Source organism: Mustela erminea, chromosome 7, assembly GCF_009829155.1.
Source record: "Mustela erminea isolate mMusErm1 chromosome 7, mMusErm1.Pri, whole genome shotgun sequence".
Lineage (NCBI taxonomy): Eukaryota > Metazoa > Chordata > Mammalia > Carnivora > Mustelidae > Mustela > Mustela erminea.
The window spans coordinates 1,360,030-1,377,754 of NC_045620.1; the positions used below are offsets into that span (position 1 = coordinate 1,360,030).

Genomic DNA, 17,725 nt, shown 5'->3' on the forward strand with positions numbered 1-17,725 from the left:
AGGGCAGAGGGCAGAGGGCAGGCTGGACACGGGGTGGCGAGTGAAGATGAGGAGGAGGGGCCGCGGCCACTGGGAGAGGGGTATGGGCCCGAGAGGGCAGCGGCCATGCAGTGGCCTCCCCTGGGACAGGAAGTGCTGTCTCATGGCGCTGGCCCCGCCGGCCCCACGCCCTCTGCAGGGCACAGAACCCGCGCGGGGCGAGGGCGTGTGCCGAGGGCGGCGCCCCAAGCCTTCTCCCGGCCGCGGGGGCGAACCCGCCGGCAAGTGCCCAGATCCGCGGCCTGCGGGTGCCCCTCGCGCAGCCAGGAGCCGCGGACCCAGGCCGGACGGGGCGCAGGAGTGGCCTGGAGGCGGCGGCACGACCCCGTCCCGCGAAGACGCCGCCGGCTCTGGGCGCGCAGAGCTCGCAGCCCAGCCGGAGCCGGAGCCGGAGCCGGAGCCGGAGCCGGAGCCGGCGGCTCTGAAGTCGGGGCACGGGGCTCCGGGACGCCCGCGAGGCGGAGGCTCGCCCCGCCGAGGCCAGTGCGCTCCCTGCCCGCGCTGACGGCCCCGCACGGCCCCGCACGGCCCCCGCCTGCCTGCGAGTCTCGAGGCCCCAGGCGCCTTCTCCCGCCGACGCTCGGGGTCTCCAGTCCCTGAGGGAAGCGCCGGCCCCGCCCGCCTTCCCAGGGAGCCTTAGGGGCTCCCCGAACGCCGCCGCCCCCGGCAGGCTTCAGCCCCGCGCACCCGGCCGCCGCACCGACCCGCACCCCACAGGAGACGTGCCCGGAGCCCAGAGACTCGGGCTCCACGGAGGCCGACCATGAACGCCACAGCCCCGCAAGGACAGCGGGGCGCCGGCAACCCTGTAACCGCCGCCCCCGAGGCGGGGATTCGAACCCGGGCCGGCGCCGCCGCGGGGCCCCGCGGGGCTTCTCCCCCCGCCCTCCCGCGCCGCGCTCCCGCTCCCTCCGGCCGCGGCAGCACCGCCTCTAGGACCCAGGGGAGCCGCCCCCGGACTCCAGGCCCGCCCCCGGAACCGCGAGGACCAATGGGTAGGCGCGACAGCAAGATATTTGCATGTAGGCGCGCCTCAGCCAATGGGCGGCCAGCGCGGGCGCGTGCGCGCGGGTGGGGCGGCGGCGGCGGGCGGCCGGCGGGCTCAGTCGGACGATGGCCGCGGCCGCGGCGGGTGGAGCCCCGGGCCCAACCCCGGGCCCGGCCCCCGGCCCCGGCGCCGGCCCCGCCAGGGCCCCGCCGCCCGCCGGCCCCGGCCCCGCCGCCAGGGCCCCGCCACAGGCGCTCCGGAGGCGCGGGGACTCGCGGCGCCGCCAGGCCGCTCTCTTCTTCCTCAACAACATCTCCCTGGACGGCCGCCCCCCGAGCCTGGGCCCGGGCGGGGAGAAGCCCCCGCCGCCGCCGCCCGCCGAAGCCCGCGAGCCGCCCGCGCCGCCGCCGCCGCCGCCGCCGGGGCCCCCGGGGCCCGAGCCCCCCGCCCGCGGGGCCCCGCCGCCGCCCCCGCCGCCGCCGCCGCCGCCCGCGCCCCCCGCCGGCCTGCCCGGGCTGCCCGGTCCCGCGGGCAGGGCGTCGGCGCCCCAGGGCCTGCTCAGCCCTGCGCCCGGCCCCGCGCCCGCCAGCCTGGGCCTCGGCCTGGGACTCGGGCTGGACGGGCAACGCCAGAGGTGAGTGGGACCCCGCGCCGCATCCGCTCAGGGCTGGGGTGACCTGACAGCCCGGGACACGGGGTGGGGGTGACCTGGGGATCCCCGGTCCAGGGGACGGCGGCGAAATGGTCCAGGGCCCCATCTGCATAGGACCTGGGGACCAGGGTCACCTGGGGCCCTGGGAGCCCATGACAGAGGGTCACGCATGACTTGGGGATCAGAAGGGGACCCTGCTCCCCTGGGAGCCCCAGACACAGGGTTGGGGTATCCTGGGCCTCGCCAGCACGAGGAAGAGTTTTGCCTGGGTCCCACAGGCAAAATCCCACAGATGTGGGGGTCAGCAGCCCTCAGGCCCTCTCCATAGACGCAGGGGTCATGGTCCCCTTAACCCTGTCAGCCTCCTTCAGTTTTCGGGTTCCCCCAGCCCTTGTCAGCCCCAGACGCACAGCCCGGGCAGCTCTGGACACGCCCCTCCCAGTCCCCAGACTCAGGGACTCCCAAGCATCCCTTGTGTGTCTCCTTGCGAACGTTCTCTGAGCCGGACGAACCTCCGGTCTTCCCTGCACTGTACCGTGTGGCCGTCTGTGCCGGCCCAACCTCCCAGCCTCCCAGCCTGCTGGTCCCTGGTCCACCCCGTGACCCCCATGCTGACTGCTGTCCTCCCCACCCATCCCCTCTGAGCTCAGTGCCCCTGGCCCTGTCCGTTCCCAGCTTGCACTTACTCTCCCTGCCCTGATTCCAGTTCTAGGAAGCCCTCAGCCCGCCCCAGAGCACCCACCCCTGAGCCCTGCCCCTCCAGGCTGCCTGTGCCCAGATGGCCCCTGGCTGCCAGACACCCCACTTTCTTCTCCCAGAGACCCTTCCTCCGCTGCCCGCAGAGCTCAGCGTTGGGCCTCCCGGCCCCCTCGGCACCTTCCTCTAGACGCTGGGGCTTTCCCCTCTCCTCCCACTGCCCACCTTCACCCTGGGGCTCAGGACTGGCCGCTGTAGCCGTCCTTCTGGAAGGGCAGTGCTTAGCCTTTGCAGAACAGAGCTGCCGGGCAGCCCCCGCGGGTGTGCTGGGAGGGGCTGAGCGCGGAGCCCTCCGGCTGGCTGGCCCACATGGTCGGGCCGACGCCTCGAGTCCCTGGGGTTCAGAGGCTGCTCTCCTCCCCTGGAGGTCGTCACGGCTGCCTCGAACCCCGGGCCCTCAGCGTGGAAGATGGCGGGGTGAGTCCAGACTGCAGGCTTGGCTGTCCCTTCTTGACCACACATTCTGAGTTCTCGCATGTGGCCCACGGGTCGGCGCGTCCCGCGGTCACCGTCGCACCGGGGACAGAAGTTATCTCCAGCTCTGCGGGGAAGCCGCTGGCTTCTGGGCAGGCCGGGGGGCACCCGTGGACCCGACCCGTGCCACCGACAGGCCTGGCCCGGGCCGCAGAGATGGGTAGGGGCTAAGCGAAGCTAGGAGATCATCCGGGCCCAAACTCAGCAGCTCAGCAGCTCGCTCCTGCCATCCCTGGGGCGGGGGGGTGCTTCTGCAGGAGGAGGCCAGTATTAAGAAAAAACTGTTTTACTGAGGGAAATCAGCCCATTTTAAAAACAGAGCCCCAAAGCCTACTTGTCCTCTTCCTCGAAGTTGTGGAGTCAGCCCGGAGGATGGTCCCCAGGTCCCACTGGGTCTCTGAGTCCCTCTGTGGTCTGACGAGTCAGGGGGCGTCAGAGGGAAGGGGTGTCCCCTGCTGCCGGGCCCGAGCTTGCTGCGAGCCGTTTGGGTCTGCTGCGGGCAGGCCGGCGCCAAGCCACCTCCACCAGGCCACCTCCTCCACCTTGGGGGCGCGTGTGCATTCTGGGCAGAGTGGGCCTTGTTCTAGGCTCTGTTCTGCCAACAGGCAGCCCTGCTGCGGGCCAGACCCTCCAAACCAGGCCCCCCGCACCCTGCCCCTTGCAGCCACACTCTAGGGAAGAGCCTGAGGGGGTGTGGGTGCTGGAGGCGGCGCCTGTGAGCAGGAACCCCGCCAGGCCGCAGGGGCTGCTGGTGCTCCGCCCTGCCCACACCTGGGAGCTTGGGAGGACGCTGGCGTGGGGTGGGGACATGGGGTGCATCGGGGTGCCCTTGGGTTGTCCTGCTGCACACACCACCCCCCCACACCACCCTCCCCACCCCCCCACCCCGTCCCTGTGTCCCTCCGCCCATAGCCCGAGCCCAGGCCGCGAGCCCCTCCCGCCGCTCCTGCTTCCCGCCTTCTGGGGACGGACCTGCCTGTGCGGAACGTTCCTTCCCGGGCCCTGCCCACAGGGAGCCGTCGCAGAGTGCGTGAGGGCCGGCCAGCCAAGCCCCGGGCTCTGAGCTGCCGGCCCAGCCCGAGCATCAGTAGTATTTCCGGAGCGGGGGCCAGTGAGGGCTCCTCCTGAAGTCCGTGCCACGCGTGCAGTGGTCAGACCCACTGTCATCCTAGGTCCACCCGTCAGGGGCTCTGTTGTGACTGTGGGCAGGAGTTTCAGTTTACTCCTCTGTGAAGCGCTTTTGCCTTCTGGACTACCTACCTGAGGGGCTGTGTGAGGTCCCGTGAGCTCAAGGGCCGGGCAAAGGGCGGCCTTGGCCAGGGCCAGGTGAGCAGACAGGCTGCCCGGTGAGTGCTCCCACTCAGGCCACACGGGGAAGTTGTGTCACCCTCAGGGTTCAGCCTGGTGTGGCTTTTCCTGCCAAGCCAGTGAGCAAGTCACTGGTGTCCACACTTCCCTCCTAGAACCTCTGACACGGTGTTTACTTTCCTTTTGACACCGCGGTCACTTGAGGCGAGCAGACGGGCTTCTGGGCTCCTCCAGCTGGCAGAAACAGGTTTCCAGGCCCCAGACCCACCTCTCTCCTAGAAAGCCCCAGAGAGGCACAGCTGCCGAGCACAGCCCCGAGAGCCGGGCACCGCTGGGCTGCAGCAGCGCTTCCCCTCGCCGTCCCGGGGGGCGCAGGTCTGAGATGGGGACGGGGCAGGGCTGGGCTCCCTCTGGGAGCCCCCGGGAAGGAGGCTTCCCGCCTCCCCCAGCTCCGGGTGGCTGCAGGTGTCCGTCCATTCTCCGCTCCGTCTTCCTGGTGCTTCTGTGAGTGTGTGTCCCAACCCGGCCTTTCCTGTCCTTGCACAGACCCCAGCCGTGGGGTCAGGGCCCACCCAACGGGCCCCCTCTTCATTGGGTCGCATCTGCAAAGATCCTGTCTCTAAACAGGGTCCTAGTCACAGATGTCGGGGTTCGGGACTTCAACAGAACTCACCGGGTAACCTGCTGACACCTGGGGGGGCACAGCTCAGCCCACTACAGCCCTCCTGAGTGTCCAGGGCACTGAGGACAAGGCAGGGGAGCCAGGGGCACTGCCAGGAGGCCAGGGACGTGGCTGCATCTGCTGGGAGCAGAGTGCCTCGCGACTCTGGAGGCTCCCACTGGAGCGACTCTGAGACGGGCCTGGGGTTGCGGCTGCCACGCTGGCCAGGAGCCACTTTGTGTTCCCGAAGCCGCCAAGCTCCTGTGCAAATTAAACCAAGTTGAGTGTCGCAGCCGGCGGTTCACTTACGACTCTGATTTGGGGTTCTTGCCGGAGGACAGCCGGAGATGGTTACCGAGGGCAGAGCACAGAGGCACATCGTCCTGTGGCAGCTCAGAGGCCTTGCTGAGACTTGGCCCCCAGAGGCCACAGCTGGGGTCCCATCTCCGGGGCACTTCAGGCCTCTCCGAGTCAGCTAGAACATGGGGTCTGTGCTTTTCTGGGCAGGGACTTGGCCAGGTGGAGTGCCCAGGACCACCACTCCCTGGACAGTATACACAAGGGTCTGTGAGGTCAGGTGTCGTGCTCACATAGGCACGGAGCAGGAAAGGGTCCCCAGTCGTGGGCACGGGGGTACTCTGCAGCCCACGCCAGCTGGTCTGACCCCTTCACTTGGCCCCTCACTCCGTCTGGGTGGCTCTCAGCCCTCAAACAGACCTCTGGTGGGAGCCTTTCCTTGGCCGGGCACTCCTGCAGTGACAGAGGGCTTTAGATGATAGAAACTCTAGTGGTGATTTCGTGTTGGCAGGACTGTTTCACATCTGGGGTTTGGGGGATGGCGATTCTGAGAGCCGGCGGGAGAGTGAGCAGGCCCGGGGTCCGTGCAGCGGCCACCTGAGAGCCGGCAGGAGAGTGAGCAGGCCCGGGTCCGTGCAGCGGCCACCGGCGCCCTCCCGACAGCCTCTCCCACGGACCCTTGACCCCTTCTTCCCCAAAGAGTCCGATGCAGGCAGCCTCGGGCCAGTCGCCCACGAGTAGCCCCCGTCCCACAGACCCTGCCCTGACCATGGCTCAGCAGAGAGGCTTCCTAGGCCGGGGAGACTTGTGTTGCCCAAACAGCCGGGGTCAGGGGAAGGGGCAGCGCAGGTGACAGAGAACCCAGGTTTTGTTCTTTGCAGCCTGTTCGTTAGTGGTGGTGTTTTTAGATGGGACATAAGATGCGTGTCCCACTCTGGGGGCAGCTCGCGCTGTCCCCTAGAAGCTCTCTGCAGCCGGCCCCCACCCCGGCGCACCGAGACACCAGCTTCCGTCTGCGTCTAGGCACATGAGAGTGGGTCGTGCCCGGCCTCCTGCTGACCACGCTGCTCACCTCCAGCGGTGGAGCTGCCAGCGTGTTCTGTCCCGCCTGCTGCCTGCACAGACCCCTTCCTGGGGGGCAGGTTCCAGAGGCTGAGCAGGGCACCCTTGGCTGGAGCCCATCCATGCTGGGACCCCGTGCAGAGCCATGGTGGTGTCACCTCGGGACTCACCGAGGGTCCGGACATTCCTCCAGAGGAACCACTGCCCGAGGTTGACTGCCCAGCAGTTTCTTTTGAAAGGGGCGCTGTCCCGGCGCGGCTGGGCTGCTCCACGTTCTGGGAGGGGTAAGCCCCACCTGACCACCCGGGGCGGCCCCCAGACGGTCGTGCACGTCCACGACCAGGGCCCTGACCGCCGGCTCCCCAACCACCTTCACTTTCTGGGAACCCTGCAGACCAGGTGCCGCCCAACACACGGTCACCTCCACACCCAAGGAGCCTGGGATCCCTGGGAGCGTGCAGTGCAGGCTGCTTCTCTCCTGCCCACAGACGCTCCCCTTCCAGAATGTTCTGCAGCCAGCAGCTCATCACTCCACCCTCTGCTGGTGGGGACACACCCCACGCTGGGCCCCGCTCCCAGTACCTGCACGTCCACCTGATCATGAGAGCACAGTAGGCCTGCACGCCGGGGCCTCCCGTGGCCTGTGTGCCCCTGCAGACCGCCTCCGCTCCGGGCACAGTGACGGGCACTCTTGCAAGCATTTCCTCGCAGCTCAGACAGCCCACCGGGAACGCAGGCCACGTTCAGCAGAGAAGCACCCGAGGACATGCCCGAGGGGTGGCCTCGATTCCAGCCAGCCCCACGGGGGCCGCAGGGGGCAGAGAGGCCGTGCTCCTGCCGTTGGCAAACGCACGGGCCGCCTGCGGGTATGCGGGTCCTGGTACCACCTGAGCAGCTGTGACCTCGGGCAGTTCGCTTGTCCGCTTTGTGCCTCAGTTTCCCCACACGTCAACAGAGAGTAATAACACGCAGTCTTCGTGAGGGCTGAGCGTCTGTGTAAAATGCTTGCGACGGGGGAGAGGTACCTGCAAAAGAGGGGGAACCGATTTTAAAGTCTGGTGAGCTGCGCTGCTGGCACCATCCCAGGATCTCCAGAAGGCGAGAGCAAGGCGGCAGAGGCCCCATCGTGCCTGCCACTCCTCCAGGCAGCGGGCCAGCGACCGTGTGCCGGGCCGGGCCTCTGTGGAGGTCGCTGCTGGCTGGGCCCTGCAGACGAGGTCCCGGGTGTGCGGAAGCCGTTGGGACACCACCTGGGAAATGCTCTGAGGAAGCCGCAGGGGCTGCTCCATGGAGTCTCGGAGGCCGGCCCCGCAGGGCCGCACGCAGACACCTCTGGGGACGCGTGGGGTCTCCCCAGGTCGGCAGCTTTCCTGGACACGGGGCCTGCCTTTCCACCTGCTCACCCCCACCTCCCCCGCAGGCTTCTTAGGACGCTGGATGTCCGCCCCTCCCGCTGCCCATTCCCCACCCCACCCCCACCCTGGCCAGTCCTCAGGCCCGGGTCCCCTGCCTGACTGATCCGAGCACTCACGTCACCCCAAGCACTCGTCTGGTAGGCGGCTGCCCTCCCCCGACGCCAGCTGCGGAGGGAGGTTGCTGCCCCTCTTTGGAGACAGGGCCGTGGGGGGAGACCCAGCATTTCACTGGAGCTTGTGCCGTGTTCAGTTTTGTTGCTTTTCAGTGAGATCGTGCTGCCGCGGTCATTTTAAAGGCTTACGTGGAGCCTGGGCTGTAGCTTCGAGGTGACAGCCTTGGAGCCCCCAGGACTGCCCGGGTCGTGCGACCCGGGCCAGGGGCCCAGCTGCTCTGGGCTGCCGTAGGCTGTGGCTCCATGGCAGAAGGTGGGGCTGGGCCCCTAGCACATGATGGTGACTGCCTGTCCCCCTGGCTCCTTCCTCCCGGGACTCCAAGCTACCTCTGCCTGGTGAGGTGGCCTGACCACGCTGGGCCTCTTCCGTCAGCCAGGGTCCTGCGGGAGGACAGCATTGCTTCTGGGCGGGCTACAGCTCCCCGAAGTGGCTTCCTCGGCCACGTGTCCCTCCCCTGCTCCCCTTCGCAGGAGCCTGGGCTCAGTTCACACTCTAGACATGCGGGGTGTCTGGCATATGCTGGCCCGTGTTGCTTAATTTCGTGGACCCCACAGCCGAGGTCTCTGGGATCCTCCCTCTCATTGGGAACGTGTGTGGACTTGGGGCCCATCTGCATAGCTTTGTCACAAGCGGCCCTTGCTAGTGAGATGTGCACGTCCACCTCACGAGGACGAGGAGGTCGACAGGTGACCACAGGGGTGGCCTGGGTGTCGGTAACCAGGGTTTGTGATCATGACCTGAGAGTGCGGCCACGTAGGGTTTCTGGGCCCTCAGGCTTGAGGAGCTCCCCAGACAATGGGGTGCGAGGCTGTGAGCACTCGGTGCGGTCCCTTCGGCCTGCTGTGGGCGAGCCTGGCCGGCCCGGCCAATCCTGGGCCCGAGAGGGCGCCTGGAACCTGCCGGCCGAGCTCCAGGAGGCCGCGGGCGGCAGACCAGGATGCTGGTCCCCCTTGGATTCTTCTGGCAAACTCTTGGTCCTTGGGTGGCCCTACCCAAGGCTCAGCCCTCACCCCAGACAGGCTCCTGACCCAGTCGGTGGCGAGGGCTGCCCTTCGGCTGGGAGACTCCTGAGAGCACGTCTCTGCGCCTGAGAGCGGCCCCTTCCCAGGTGTGAGCTGAGGCCCTGCTCTGTCTTCTTACAGACGGCGAGTCGTCTCCCAGCGCTGTTCTCTCGAGTTCCTGGAAGACGCTGTGGGATGTGCCTCGGTTCAAAGGTAAGGGTGTCTGAGACCTGGGGCCGGAGGAGGTCTCGAAGGAGGAGAGAGTGATCTGGTTTTTACCTTGCAGAACCAAGCACATATCCGGATCCCCAAGACACAAAGGCTTGAAGAAGACCCACTTCATCAAGAATATGAGGCAGTATGACACCAGGAACAGCAGGTGCCGCGTGCCACGGCCAGGGCTGCCATCCAATCCGGGGCCCCCGCCTGCAGCCCTGGAGCTGCCCACTCTGTCCCCCTCGCACCGATCAGGGGCTGGGGACCTGCCTTGTCCCCCTCTCTGGTAGCCCAGGTGAAGGGACACAGGACAGGCGTGATGATGCCATGTGGTCGAGAGAGGAGGCCTGGGTTTTATTTGGGAAACACAGTGGGTGGTTGAGCTACAAGCCGGGATGCCGCTGCCCCATACCAGGGGGTGGGCCTGGTGCGGTGGCCCTCAGGGCTCCTGTGTCTGTTGGCACTGCAGGGGGCCCCTAGGCGTTCCTGTCGCCTGCCCTGAGACATCTGAGCCCACTGCCCGTCCTGCTGGAGGCCATGCTGCCAAGTGTCCACCCCGTGGCCCTGGTTGGGGAGCTCTGTATTCTCCTAGCGTGGCGCAGACCCCCCCCCCAAGCATGACCCCCAGGGTGACGGGCTCGTGCTGGTGACAAGGAGCAGGCCCGAGGCAGGTTTGTGTGCTGGGGGGCTTCAGCGGGCCCAGGTGTGCAATGGTCCCAGCCAGCAGCTCGTGTCACCCTAGTCTAGAAGGTGTTTTCTCCCAGAAACGCCTCCCACCTGCTCTGACCAGCACCTCCCCCCAGGATCGTGCTCATCTGCGCCAGGCGGTCCCTATGTGCGGCCTTCTCGGTCCTGCCCTACGGAGAAGGCCTGCGGCTCAGGTGAGTGGCCCAGGGCGGCGCCGAGCTCGGCGTCAGCCCTGGTACAGCTCCCCAGGAACTCTGAAGGCCTTTGGGCCCTGGTTCCCTAGCAGGGGTGTGTCCACACCGTTGGCTCTGTGTGAGCTGTTTACGGCAGACGCCGGGGACGCTGCTCGTGGGGCCGCTGCCCTGCGCCCTCATGCGCGCTTCGGGCCGCTGTGTCCCGTGCATCGCTCGGGAGGAAGGAGATAGCCGTCGGAGCGGGCATGGCCATGGGGAGCCCTTCCCCCGGGACGGGCCTGGGCCAGCGGGCCAAGTGGGTGGCCTCGGGCAGAGGTCAGTGCCTCTCCATTACTGCCGACCTCTAGAGTATTCGAACAGGAAGTGCGTGGGCCTGGGAAGGGGCAGGGAGGGCGGCAGCCGTCTCCCTCCTCTGCGCTGCAGTGACCTGAGGGTGGACAGCCAGAAGCAGAGGCACCCGTCGGGCGGCGTCTCCGTGTCTTCTGAGATGGTCTTTGAGTTGGAGGGCGTGGAGCTGGGAGCAGACGGGAAGGCAAGTGTGGCTGCGGTCCGTGGGCGGGGTAGGTGTTCGGGGGGCACGGAGCTTGTGCTCACCAAGGCAATAAACACATGGAGCTGCGTTTCCCCCTGAATCTTCTAAAATGCACGGTGTCAGTGGGAGAAAGCCCCACAGCCCGTAAACGGCCCCATAGCCTCGCTCAGCAGCCAGGTGAGGGTGTCCGGGTGCCGTCTCTGTGCTGGTGGTCAGAGGGAGGGAAGAGGGTCCTGTGCTGCAGACCCCACACGGGACGGCAAGGTGGCATTCAGGAACGTTCTTGTTATTGAGAATAAACCCCAGGGGCACAGCACCCAGCGCGGGGCTGTGTGGGAGCGCCCGCCCTCAGTAGGTCTTTCTTCACCCACGCAAGGGCGGCAGTTGTGCGGGGCCTTGCTGCGACGGGAAGGCATAGGGACAGCTCGCTGAACCTCGGGTCTCAGGCCGGGGCCGGGGCCCGCGGGCTATAGGGACTGCACCCTGACACCCTTATCTCTCCAGGTGGTATCTTATGCCAAGTTCTTGTACCCTACCAACGCCCTGGTCACACACAAGACAGATGGCCACGGCCTGCCGCCCCAGCCCCGGCCCAGCGTCCCCCGCGCTCTGCCAGGCTCAAGATACAAACCGGCCCCGGCCAAGTCAGCACCAGCTGGCACGGAACTAGGTAACCTCATGTGCCCTAACTGGGCTTACGGCAGGCGGCCACACCAGCTGGGCAAGGGTCCCAGTCCGGACAGGGCACCAGGCTCGGGAGCGGGGTCAGGAGAAGGGACTCCCGCTAGAGCAGACAGCCTGGGCTTCATCCGACCGGGCACTGGAGAGATCCCGTGTCCAGCCATGGCAAGGGGGCTGGGGGCCGGGGGGCCCCTCCTTGTCAAGCGCTCCTTCCTTCCACCCAGCTCTCAGGGGCAGGGAAGCCTGGCCTGCAGCCCCTCCCAGGCCGCAGACCCCAGCTGGGGGCTCGTGGTGGGTCAGGGCTGCCCTCTGCCTGCAGGCGGCGACGCCGGGGACGTGCTGGAATACAATCCCAATCTGCTGGACGACCCGCAGTGGCCCTGCGGCAAGCACAAGAGGGTCCTCATCTTCGCCTCTTACATGGTACGGTGAGCGCCACCACGTGCCCGCACGGCCCGGGGTCGGGGGCCGGCCAACAGCAAGCTGCCATGGTGGGACTGGATGCCCCCCCCCCCCCCCGACAGCAGCAGCACCTCAGGACAGGACGGAGTACACTGTAGGCCGGAGGGGTGCCCTGGGGTCACTGCTGCCTTCAGCACGCACGCTGGTGGCAGGAAGCTGCCCACTCTGTGCTCTCGGTCGTGAGGCGTGTCCTTGGCAGAGCTGGTGCCTGAAGCCACCGCGTGCTGGCATCGCAGACCCAGGCCGGCATGAAGTCACCCCCCCAGGGCCTCGGGCGGGTGGGCCCCTAGGCCTGCGCGGGGCGGGCTCCCCACCCTGCTGCCTCTTCTGCAGACCACGGTGATCGAGTACGTGAAGCCCTCTGACCTCAAGAAGGACATGAATGAGACCTTCCGAGAGAAGTTCCCGCATATCAAACTGACCCTGAGCAAGATCCGGAGGTGAGGGCGCTGAGGCGGGGTCTCCCGGCTCCTGCCCCCATTTCCGGCAGGTCCTGTGAGCTTGACAAAACCACGTGTGCCCCCCCGGCTCCTCCCCGCTCCGCAGTCCGCCCAGGCCAATAGCAGCAGCTCCCCAGTCCTCCACTTCCACCTCCGCAGGCCAGGCTGCCTCGAGGCCTCTCGTACCCACACCTCCAAGCCCTCCTCCCGGGTGCCCGGGACAGCACGGGCGGTGGGCTCTGAGCTCCGTGATGGGCGGGATCAAGGGCCGACGAGGCTGGCCCAAGACCTCACGGCGAGTAAGCGGCTCCGTGTCCTGCCCTGGGCCCCTCTGACCCCACTGCGTACCACCGTCCCCTCCCCAGCAGCACCCATAAGGGCTTCACCGAGGTCTAGATGCTGCCTCAGCATGTCTGCACCACAGGGCCTTTCTGTGGGTGGTTTTCTCCTGCCTCGTCCTCCCCGCTGCCACAGGACAGCAGGGACTGTGCCCTCTGTCCAGCGTCCCCTGGACACAGCGCGGGCCAGCCCATACAGCTGGGAGAAGGGGCGCCCGACATCAGCCGCTCACCTGCCAAGTTGCAGGCCGAGTGCTGGGCCGCACTGCCCACAGGAAAGAGAGAGGGCTTTCCCGCCGCCCAGAATGCCGTCGAGGGGCCGGGAGAGGGTGGCTGCTTCCTCGGCCCCTGAGCACCGGGCCTCCCTGTCACCCGCAGCTTGAAGCGCGAGATGCGGAACCTTTCTGAGGAGTGCAGCCTGGAGCCCGTGACCGTGTCCATGGCGTACGTGTACTTCGAGAAGCTGGTCCTGCAGGGCAAACTCAACAAGCAGAACCGCAAGCTGTGCGCCGGCGCGTGCGTGCTGCTCGCAGCCAAGATCAGCAGCGACCTGCGCAGGGGCGAGGTGAAGCAGCTCATCGATGTGAGTACGCCCCCCTCCCCCAGACCAGGCTGCCCACCGGGGACGCCGGGGACCGGGAGCCAGGCCCACACCCGCTGCCCTGGGCGGGAGCCAGAACCGGGCCTCGCGTAACCACCTCGCTTTTTCAATGCAGAAGCTGGAAGAAAGGTTCCGATTCAACAGACGGGATCTGATTGGGTTCGAGTTCACGGTGCTGGTGGCCTTGGAACTCGCACTCTACCTTCCCGAGAGCCAGGTGTTACCTCATTACCGACGCCTCACGCAGCAGTTCTAGTCAAGGCCGGCCCCGCTGCCCACACGGCCCCGGTGCAGACGCCCGCGTGGGCCCAGGAGGTGTTTGCAGGCACCGCACGCCCACCAGGCCCCACTTCGGGGCCCAGCTGGGGCACCCGCCTGGCGGGGACTCGCCTGCCCTCTGTGACTGACGCCACTGTCGCCACACCCTCGCAGCCTTGCGGGGGCACTATTTCTGTTCCAAAGCACACTGTGTCCGTGTATTCCCGAGAGCCTGTCAGTGTGTCCGCAGGAACAAGGTGGGAGGTTTTGTGTTCTTTGCCACGTGCCTGAGAGTGGGCCGCACGGGGACCCTGGCTTACCGAACGGCCGGCCCAGCTCCGCGGCATCCTTCTTTGCGTCTTCCACGAACCACCAGTGAAGATCCGGGTTCCCACACCCTCCCCAACACACGGACATTGCTGAAGTCAATGTAATGAAGCCTAGGGCTGGGCTGCGGGGACGCACCCCCACAGCCCGTCGGCCTGGCTCCCTCCTGCCCAGCAGCGCCTCTGCGGATGCCCGCCCGCCTCCCCCCGCATCCACAGGCAGAGCTCTGGCATTAGATTAAGCCAACCGAAGCAGACTCCGGTTTCTCTCATTTGCTACTCTTCTGAGCATCGTGTCACTGTGAAATCCTGGTGCCGAGTGTCATACAACCCAGAGGGCCTCGGCACAGACACTGGCCTGTCCCTGGGGACCCTCACCTCCCCACCGGAAGCCCTGTTTGCCTACGACACTCTGGACCTTCAGGATGACTGGATTGTTTGCTCTTGGCTCTTGATCTTCCTAAGCAATATTGTGACGGAGAAAAAGTGTATTTATTGCTACTTGCGATTTGGTTCTGTGGGTCTTAAGGGAAGAAAAATTGGTTACACGAGATCTGTTGAAGTTGTGTCTTGAAACCACACTTGGTCCTCAAGCAGGCAGGACATGGGCTCCCCCATGGCCCTGCACCCCATGGCACCACCTCCCTAAGGGGGTCAGTGCTCCCATGGGTTCTTCCCAGGCAGGAGCTGTAGGCCCAGCTGTCATGAAGGGAGCCCACTGGGTAATGGCAGTCACCTGTGTGCAGCCTGTGCCCCTCATGCCCACCAGGGCCCGTGTTCTGCTTTCCCAGGTCCGTGTCCTTCCTGCACACTCTGTGACCTGGTTCTCCCGTGTGCTGCCCCACCAAACACTGAAGAACCAAGGAGTTCCCGCCTCGGGTCAGCTGCTGTCAGCAATGACCACGTCGGCTGGGCTCTTGAGCTGCTCCCCTACTGCTGTCCTACAAGCCGGTCACAGGGCCCAGGCTACAGCCTCACCCATCCTCCCACAAACTGGTGCTTCTGCGAAAGGGAGACCCCGTCCTCACCACAGCACTCGGGCACCCGTGGCCGCCCTCAGGCCAGCTGTTCCTTCCTCCTGTCCAGGCAGCACGAATGCCAAAGCCCAGTCCGCGTTCCGACCTCATTTACCGTGGAGCACCTCCCTGTCCTCAGCGCCGCCCCTTAGCCCCTACAAACCCAAGGGGAGGGTGCAGGTTCCCCTCTGGATAGCAACCGGCCCCGCCACCTGTGTCTCAAGGATATTTCAGTCACAAGTGCCGCAAGGAACCCACCCCAAGTGTATGTCTGAGGACATGTGTCCCGGGGAACTTCCAGGCAACCTTAGAGCCACAAAGACGTGACCCGTTGACGTGTTCACGGACAACCAGGAACTTCTCCCTTGGCGTGTCCTTGTGTCCCCCATGCGAAAAGCTGCTCTCCTGTGGGACTCCGCGGTCACCACAGCAAAGCCAGTATTGAAGCCGACTTCCGCCTGAACCCGCGGCAGGTTCAGGGCCGGACGCTCTCCGCGCTCGTAGGGGTTGTGGACTGAACGTGCGCGCCGGGCTCCCCGACCTCATTGTGCCGTCATGTCACGGCGTGTGTGCAAATAGTACTGTGTTTGGTTCCAAGTAAAACGTGGTTTTGCAACGTCCTCCGTGGGCTGGTGGCCTCCTTTCCGCCGAGCGGCCCCTCCTTGTCAAGCGCCACCGCCCCGACCCTGGTGCCAGGGGAGCGCAGCCCGTCACAGAACAGACCGACACAAGTGGGTTTCAGTGTTTATTTAGGACAAACCCCCGCTTCTGTGATCTCCTCCAGTCAGAAGTTCCTAGGACAAAAGGACAGCATTAGAGCCGCGTTCCTGGAAAGGTCGGGGGCCTCTGTGCCCGAACGCAGCCCTGACTTACTTGGAAACGATGCCGTCGGCCTTGGCCAGTCGGAGGATGGAGTCGTCGGACTCCCCCTGGAAGAAGCAGGGCCGGCTGTCTCCTCTGCCCCCACGGCGGCCGAGCTCGGCCCTCTCGGTCTCCGGGCCTCCCCTCTGACCGCCCGGCGAGGGAGGGGGGGTCCTCTAGGGGCCAGAGTGGCCCTTTCCCAGCCCCCAACCCCCGCCCACCCCCAGGAAGGCCGGCGGCCGGCACGTGGACCCCGCCGGCTCTCAGCGCCGCGGGGCGACGCACTCACCATCCTGCGGATGGCCCCGCAGATCGCGTAGGTCTTGAACTGGCCGTTGAACCTGCCCGTCACCTTGTCGACCTGCAAGTCGGCACCGGCTGTCACGGAGACCGCCAGGCGCCTCCCGCCCCACACCGGGGCCCCGGGGATGACCGACCCCGCGGGCCGGCCTGGGAGCGTCCTCCCGGGAGGGACTGGCCCTCCGCCGCCCGGCTCACCTCGGCCACGTTCATCTGGATGGACGCGTGGTCCTTGGCGCCGATGATGCGGTTGCTGGCGGAGCTGCGGGCGATGGGGGGCGCGGTGAGCGCGCGGGGCGGGGGGAGCCGTAGGGGCGGGGGGAGCCGGGGCCGGGGGAGCCGTAGGGGCGGGGGGAGCCGGGGCGGGGGAGCCGTAGGGGCGGCGGGAGCCGGGGCGGGGGGAGCCGTAGGGGCGGCGGGAGCCGGGGCGGGGGGAGCCGTAGGGGCGGGGGGAGCCGGGGCGGGGGAGCCGTAGGGGCGGCGGGAGCCGTAGGGGCGGGGGGAGCCGGGGCGGGGGGAGCCGTAGGGGCGGGGGGAGCCGGGGCGGGGGGAGCCGTAGGGGCGGGGGGAGCCGTAGGGGCGGGGGGAGCCGGGGCGGGGGAGCCGTAGGGGCGGCGGGAGCCGGGGCGGGGGGAGCCGTAGGGGCGGCGGGAGCCGGGGCGGGGGTCGCTCACCATTTCCGCGGCACGTACAGGTCCACGAACTCGCCGGCGTCGTTCTGCATGGCGAGGGCGAGCCTGCGGGACCCCGCGGCGCCGTGAGGCCGGGCCGTGTCCCCTCCCCGCGCCGCGGCCCGGGTCTCCCACCACGCGCCCCCGGCCCGGGTCTCCGACGCCCCCACCCCCGGCCCGGGTCTCCCACGCCCCCCCTGGCCCCCCGCGCGCCGCCGCCCGCCCCTCCCGCCCCTCCCGCCCGGCCGCGCGACGCACTTGCCGGCGGCACCACGAGCGCGAGCGCAGAAAGGAAGCGCGGCCTCCCCCGGCAGCGCTATGGGGAGGCGGGGCGGGGCCTCGGGGAGTGCTTCCGGGTCCCGACGCGCCGCGCGCGGCCTGCCTGTCGGTGTACTTCCGCTTCCGGCGGGGGGCGGGGCCTCCGTGCGCGGGGCGGCGCTGAGCCGGACGGACCGGTGCCCCGCAGCCCCCGGCGTGCGCGTGGCGGCCCCTCGGCTCCCGCCTCCGCGGCGTTCTCGGCTCCGACCCGTCGGGCCCGCGCGCGCGCAGGGGCTGCCCGAGCTGAGCGCTGCGGGGCTTGTGCGTGCGCCCGCCTCGCCCTGCCGGGTCTCGGCTCCCGCACCGCCTGCCTGACCCGAGTCGCCGTCCGCGGGCGCCCAGAACACGCCGCCGGGCCAGCCCGCCGCTCGCACCCTGTTTGCCCGCCTCACTCTGGGCCTGGCCGGAACGCGGGCTGCAGGGCCGTGCCTCGGAGCCGGCCGACCTGTAAGCAGCGTCTGCTGCCCCTTCCCCTGAGGTCCGGCTGAGGCCGCCCCCGCTGGGCGGTCACTCCGTGGGCCTGCGGGCCGCCCCACGCGTGCACGGACGTGACCTGCTCGTGGTCGGGGCTTCCCACCTCCGGCCGGGCTGCACGTGGGTCGGCCTGGTCGGGGCAAGATTCTGTAGCTGGGAGGGGGGAGGCGGAGGCCGCTGGAGCCAGAGTGCGGGAAGGGAGGCAGGTCTGCAGAGGGTCTCCTCGGAGCACGGGGCGCCGTAGAGAGCGGGGATGCACCGCACGTGTGGTCCCATGATTGTCCACCGGGCTGCCGAGACCACACCGGGGCAAAGATCTGTGTTTTCAACAAACGGTGAAACGGGAAATCGGGACATCCACGTGCAAGAGAATGAAGCCGGGCCCTGCCTCACCCCGATACAAAATTAAAGTGGATCAAGGGCCCAAAACTATAAAATTCTTCGAAGAAAACGTAGAACATAAGCTTCATGGTATTGGACTTGGTGATTTTGACAGGAGACCAAAGGCATGGACAAAAACGAG

General features: G+C 67.7%; 2 protein-coding genes across 2 annotated transcripts; one reads left to right on the forward strand and one right to left on the reverse strand.

The window, feature by feature from the left end:
* The first annotated feature begins 1,131 nt into the window (after nucleotides 1–1,131).
* On the forward strand, nucleotides 1,132–13,531 carry CABLES2 (Cdk5 and Abl enzyme substrate 2). The gene is made up of 11 exons (XM_032350133.1): nucleotides 1,132–1,426; nucleotides 1,508–1,661; nucleotides 8,969–9,040; nucleotides 9,114–9,206; nucleotides 9,847–9,924; nucleotides 10,348–10,456; nucleotides 10,961–11,126; nucleotides 11,457–11,560; nucleotides 11,933–12,039; nucleotides 12,756–12,960; nucleotides 13,094–13,531. The coding sequence occupies exons 1-11, from the start codon at nucleotides 1,153–1,155 to the stop codon at nucleotides 13,232–13,234; spliced, it is 1,503 nt and encodes a 500-aa protein (XP_032206024.1). The 5' UTR covers nucleotides 1,132–1,152; the 3' UTR covers nucleotides 13,235–13,531.
* A 1,779-nt stretch (nucleotides 13,532–15,310) lies between these two features.
* RPS21 (ribosomal protein S21) lies at nucleotides 15,311–16,777 on the reverse strand. The gene is made up of 6 exons (XM_032350132.1): nucleotides 16,669–16,777; nucleotides 16,414–16,476; nucleotides 15,938–16,001; nucleotides 15,729–15,800; nucleotides 15,452–15,507; nucleotides 15,311–15,372 (listed from the first exon to the last, which is right to left on the reverse strand). The coding sequence occupies exons 2-6, from the start codon at nucleotides 16,461–16,463 to the stop codon at nucleotides 15,363–15,365; spliced, it is 252 nt and encodes an 83-aa protein (XP_032206023.1). The 5' UTR covers nucleotides 16,464–16,476; nucleotides 16,669–16,777; the 3' UTR covers nucleotides 15,311–15,362.
* Between the last annotated feature and the right edge of the window lie 948 nt (nucleotides 16,778–17,725).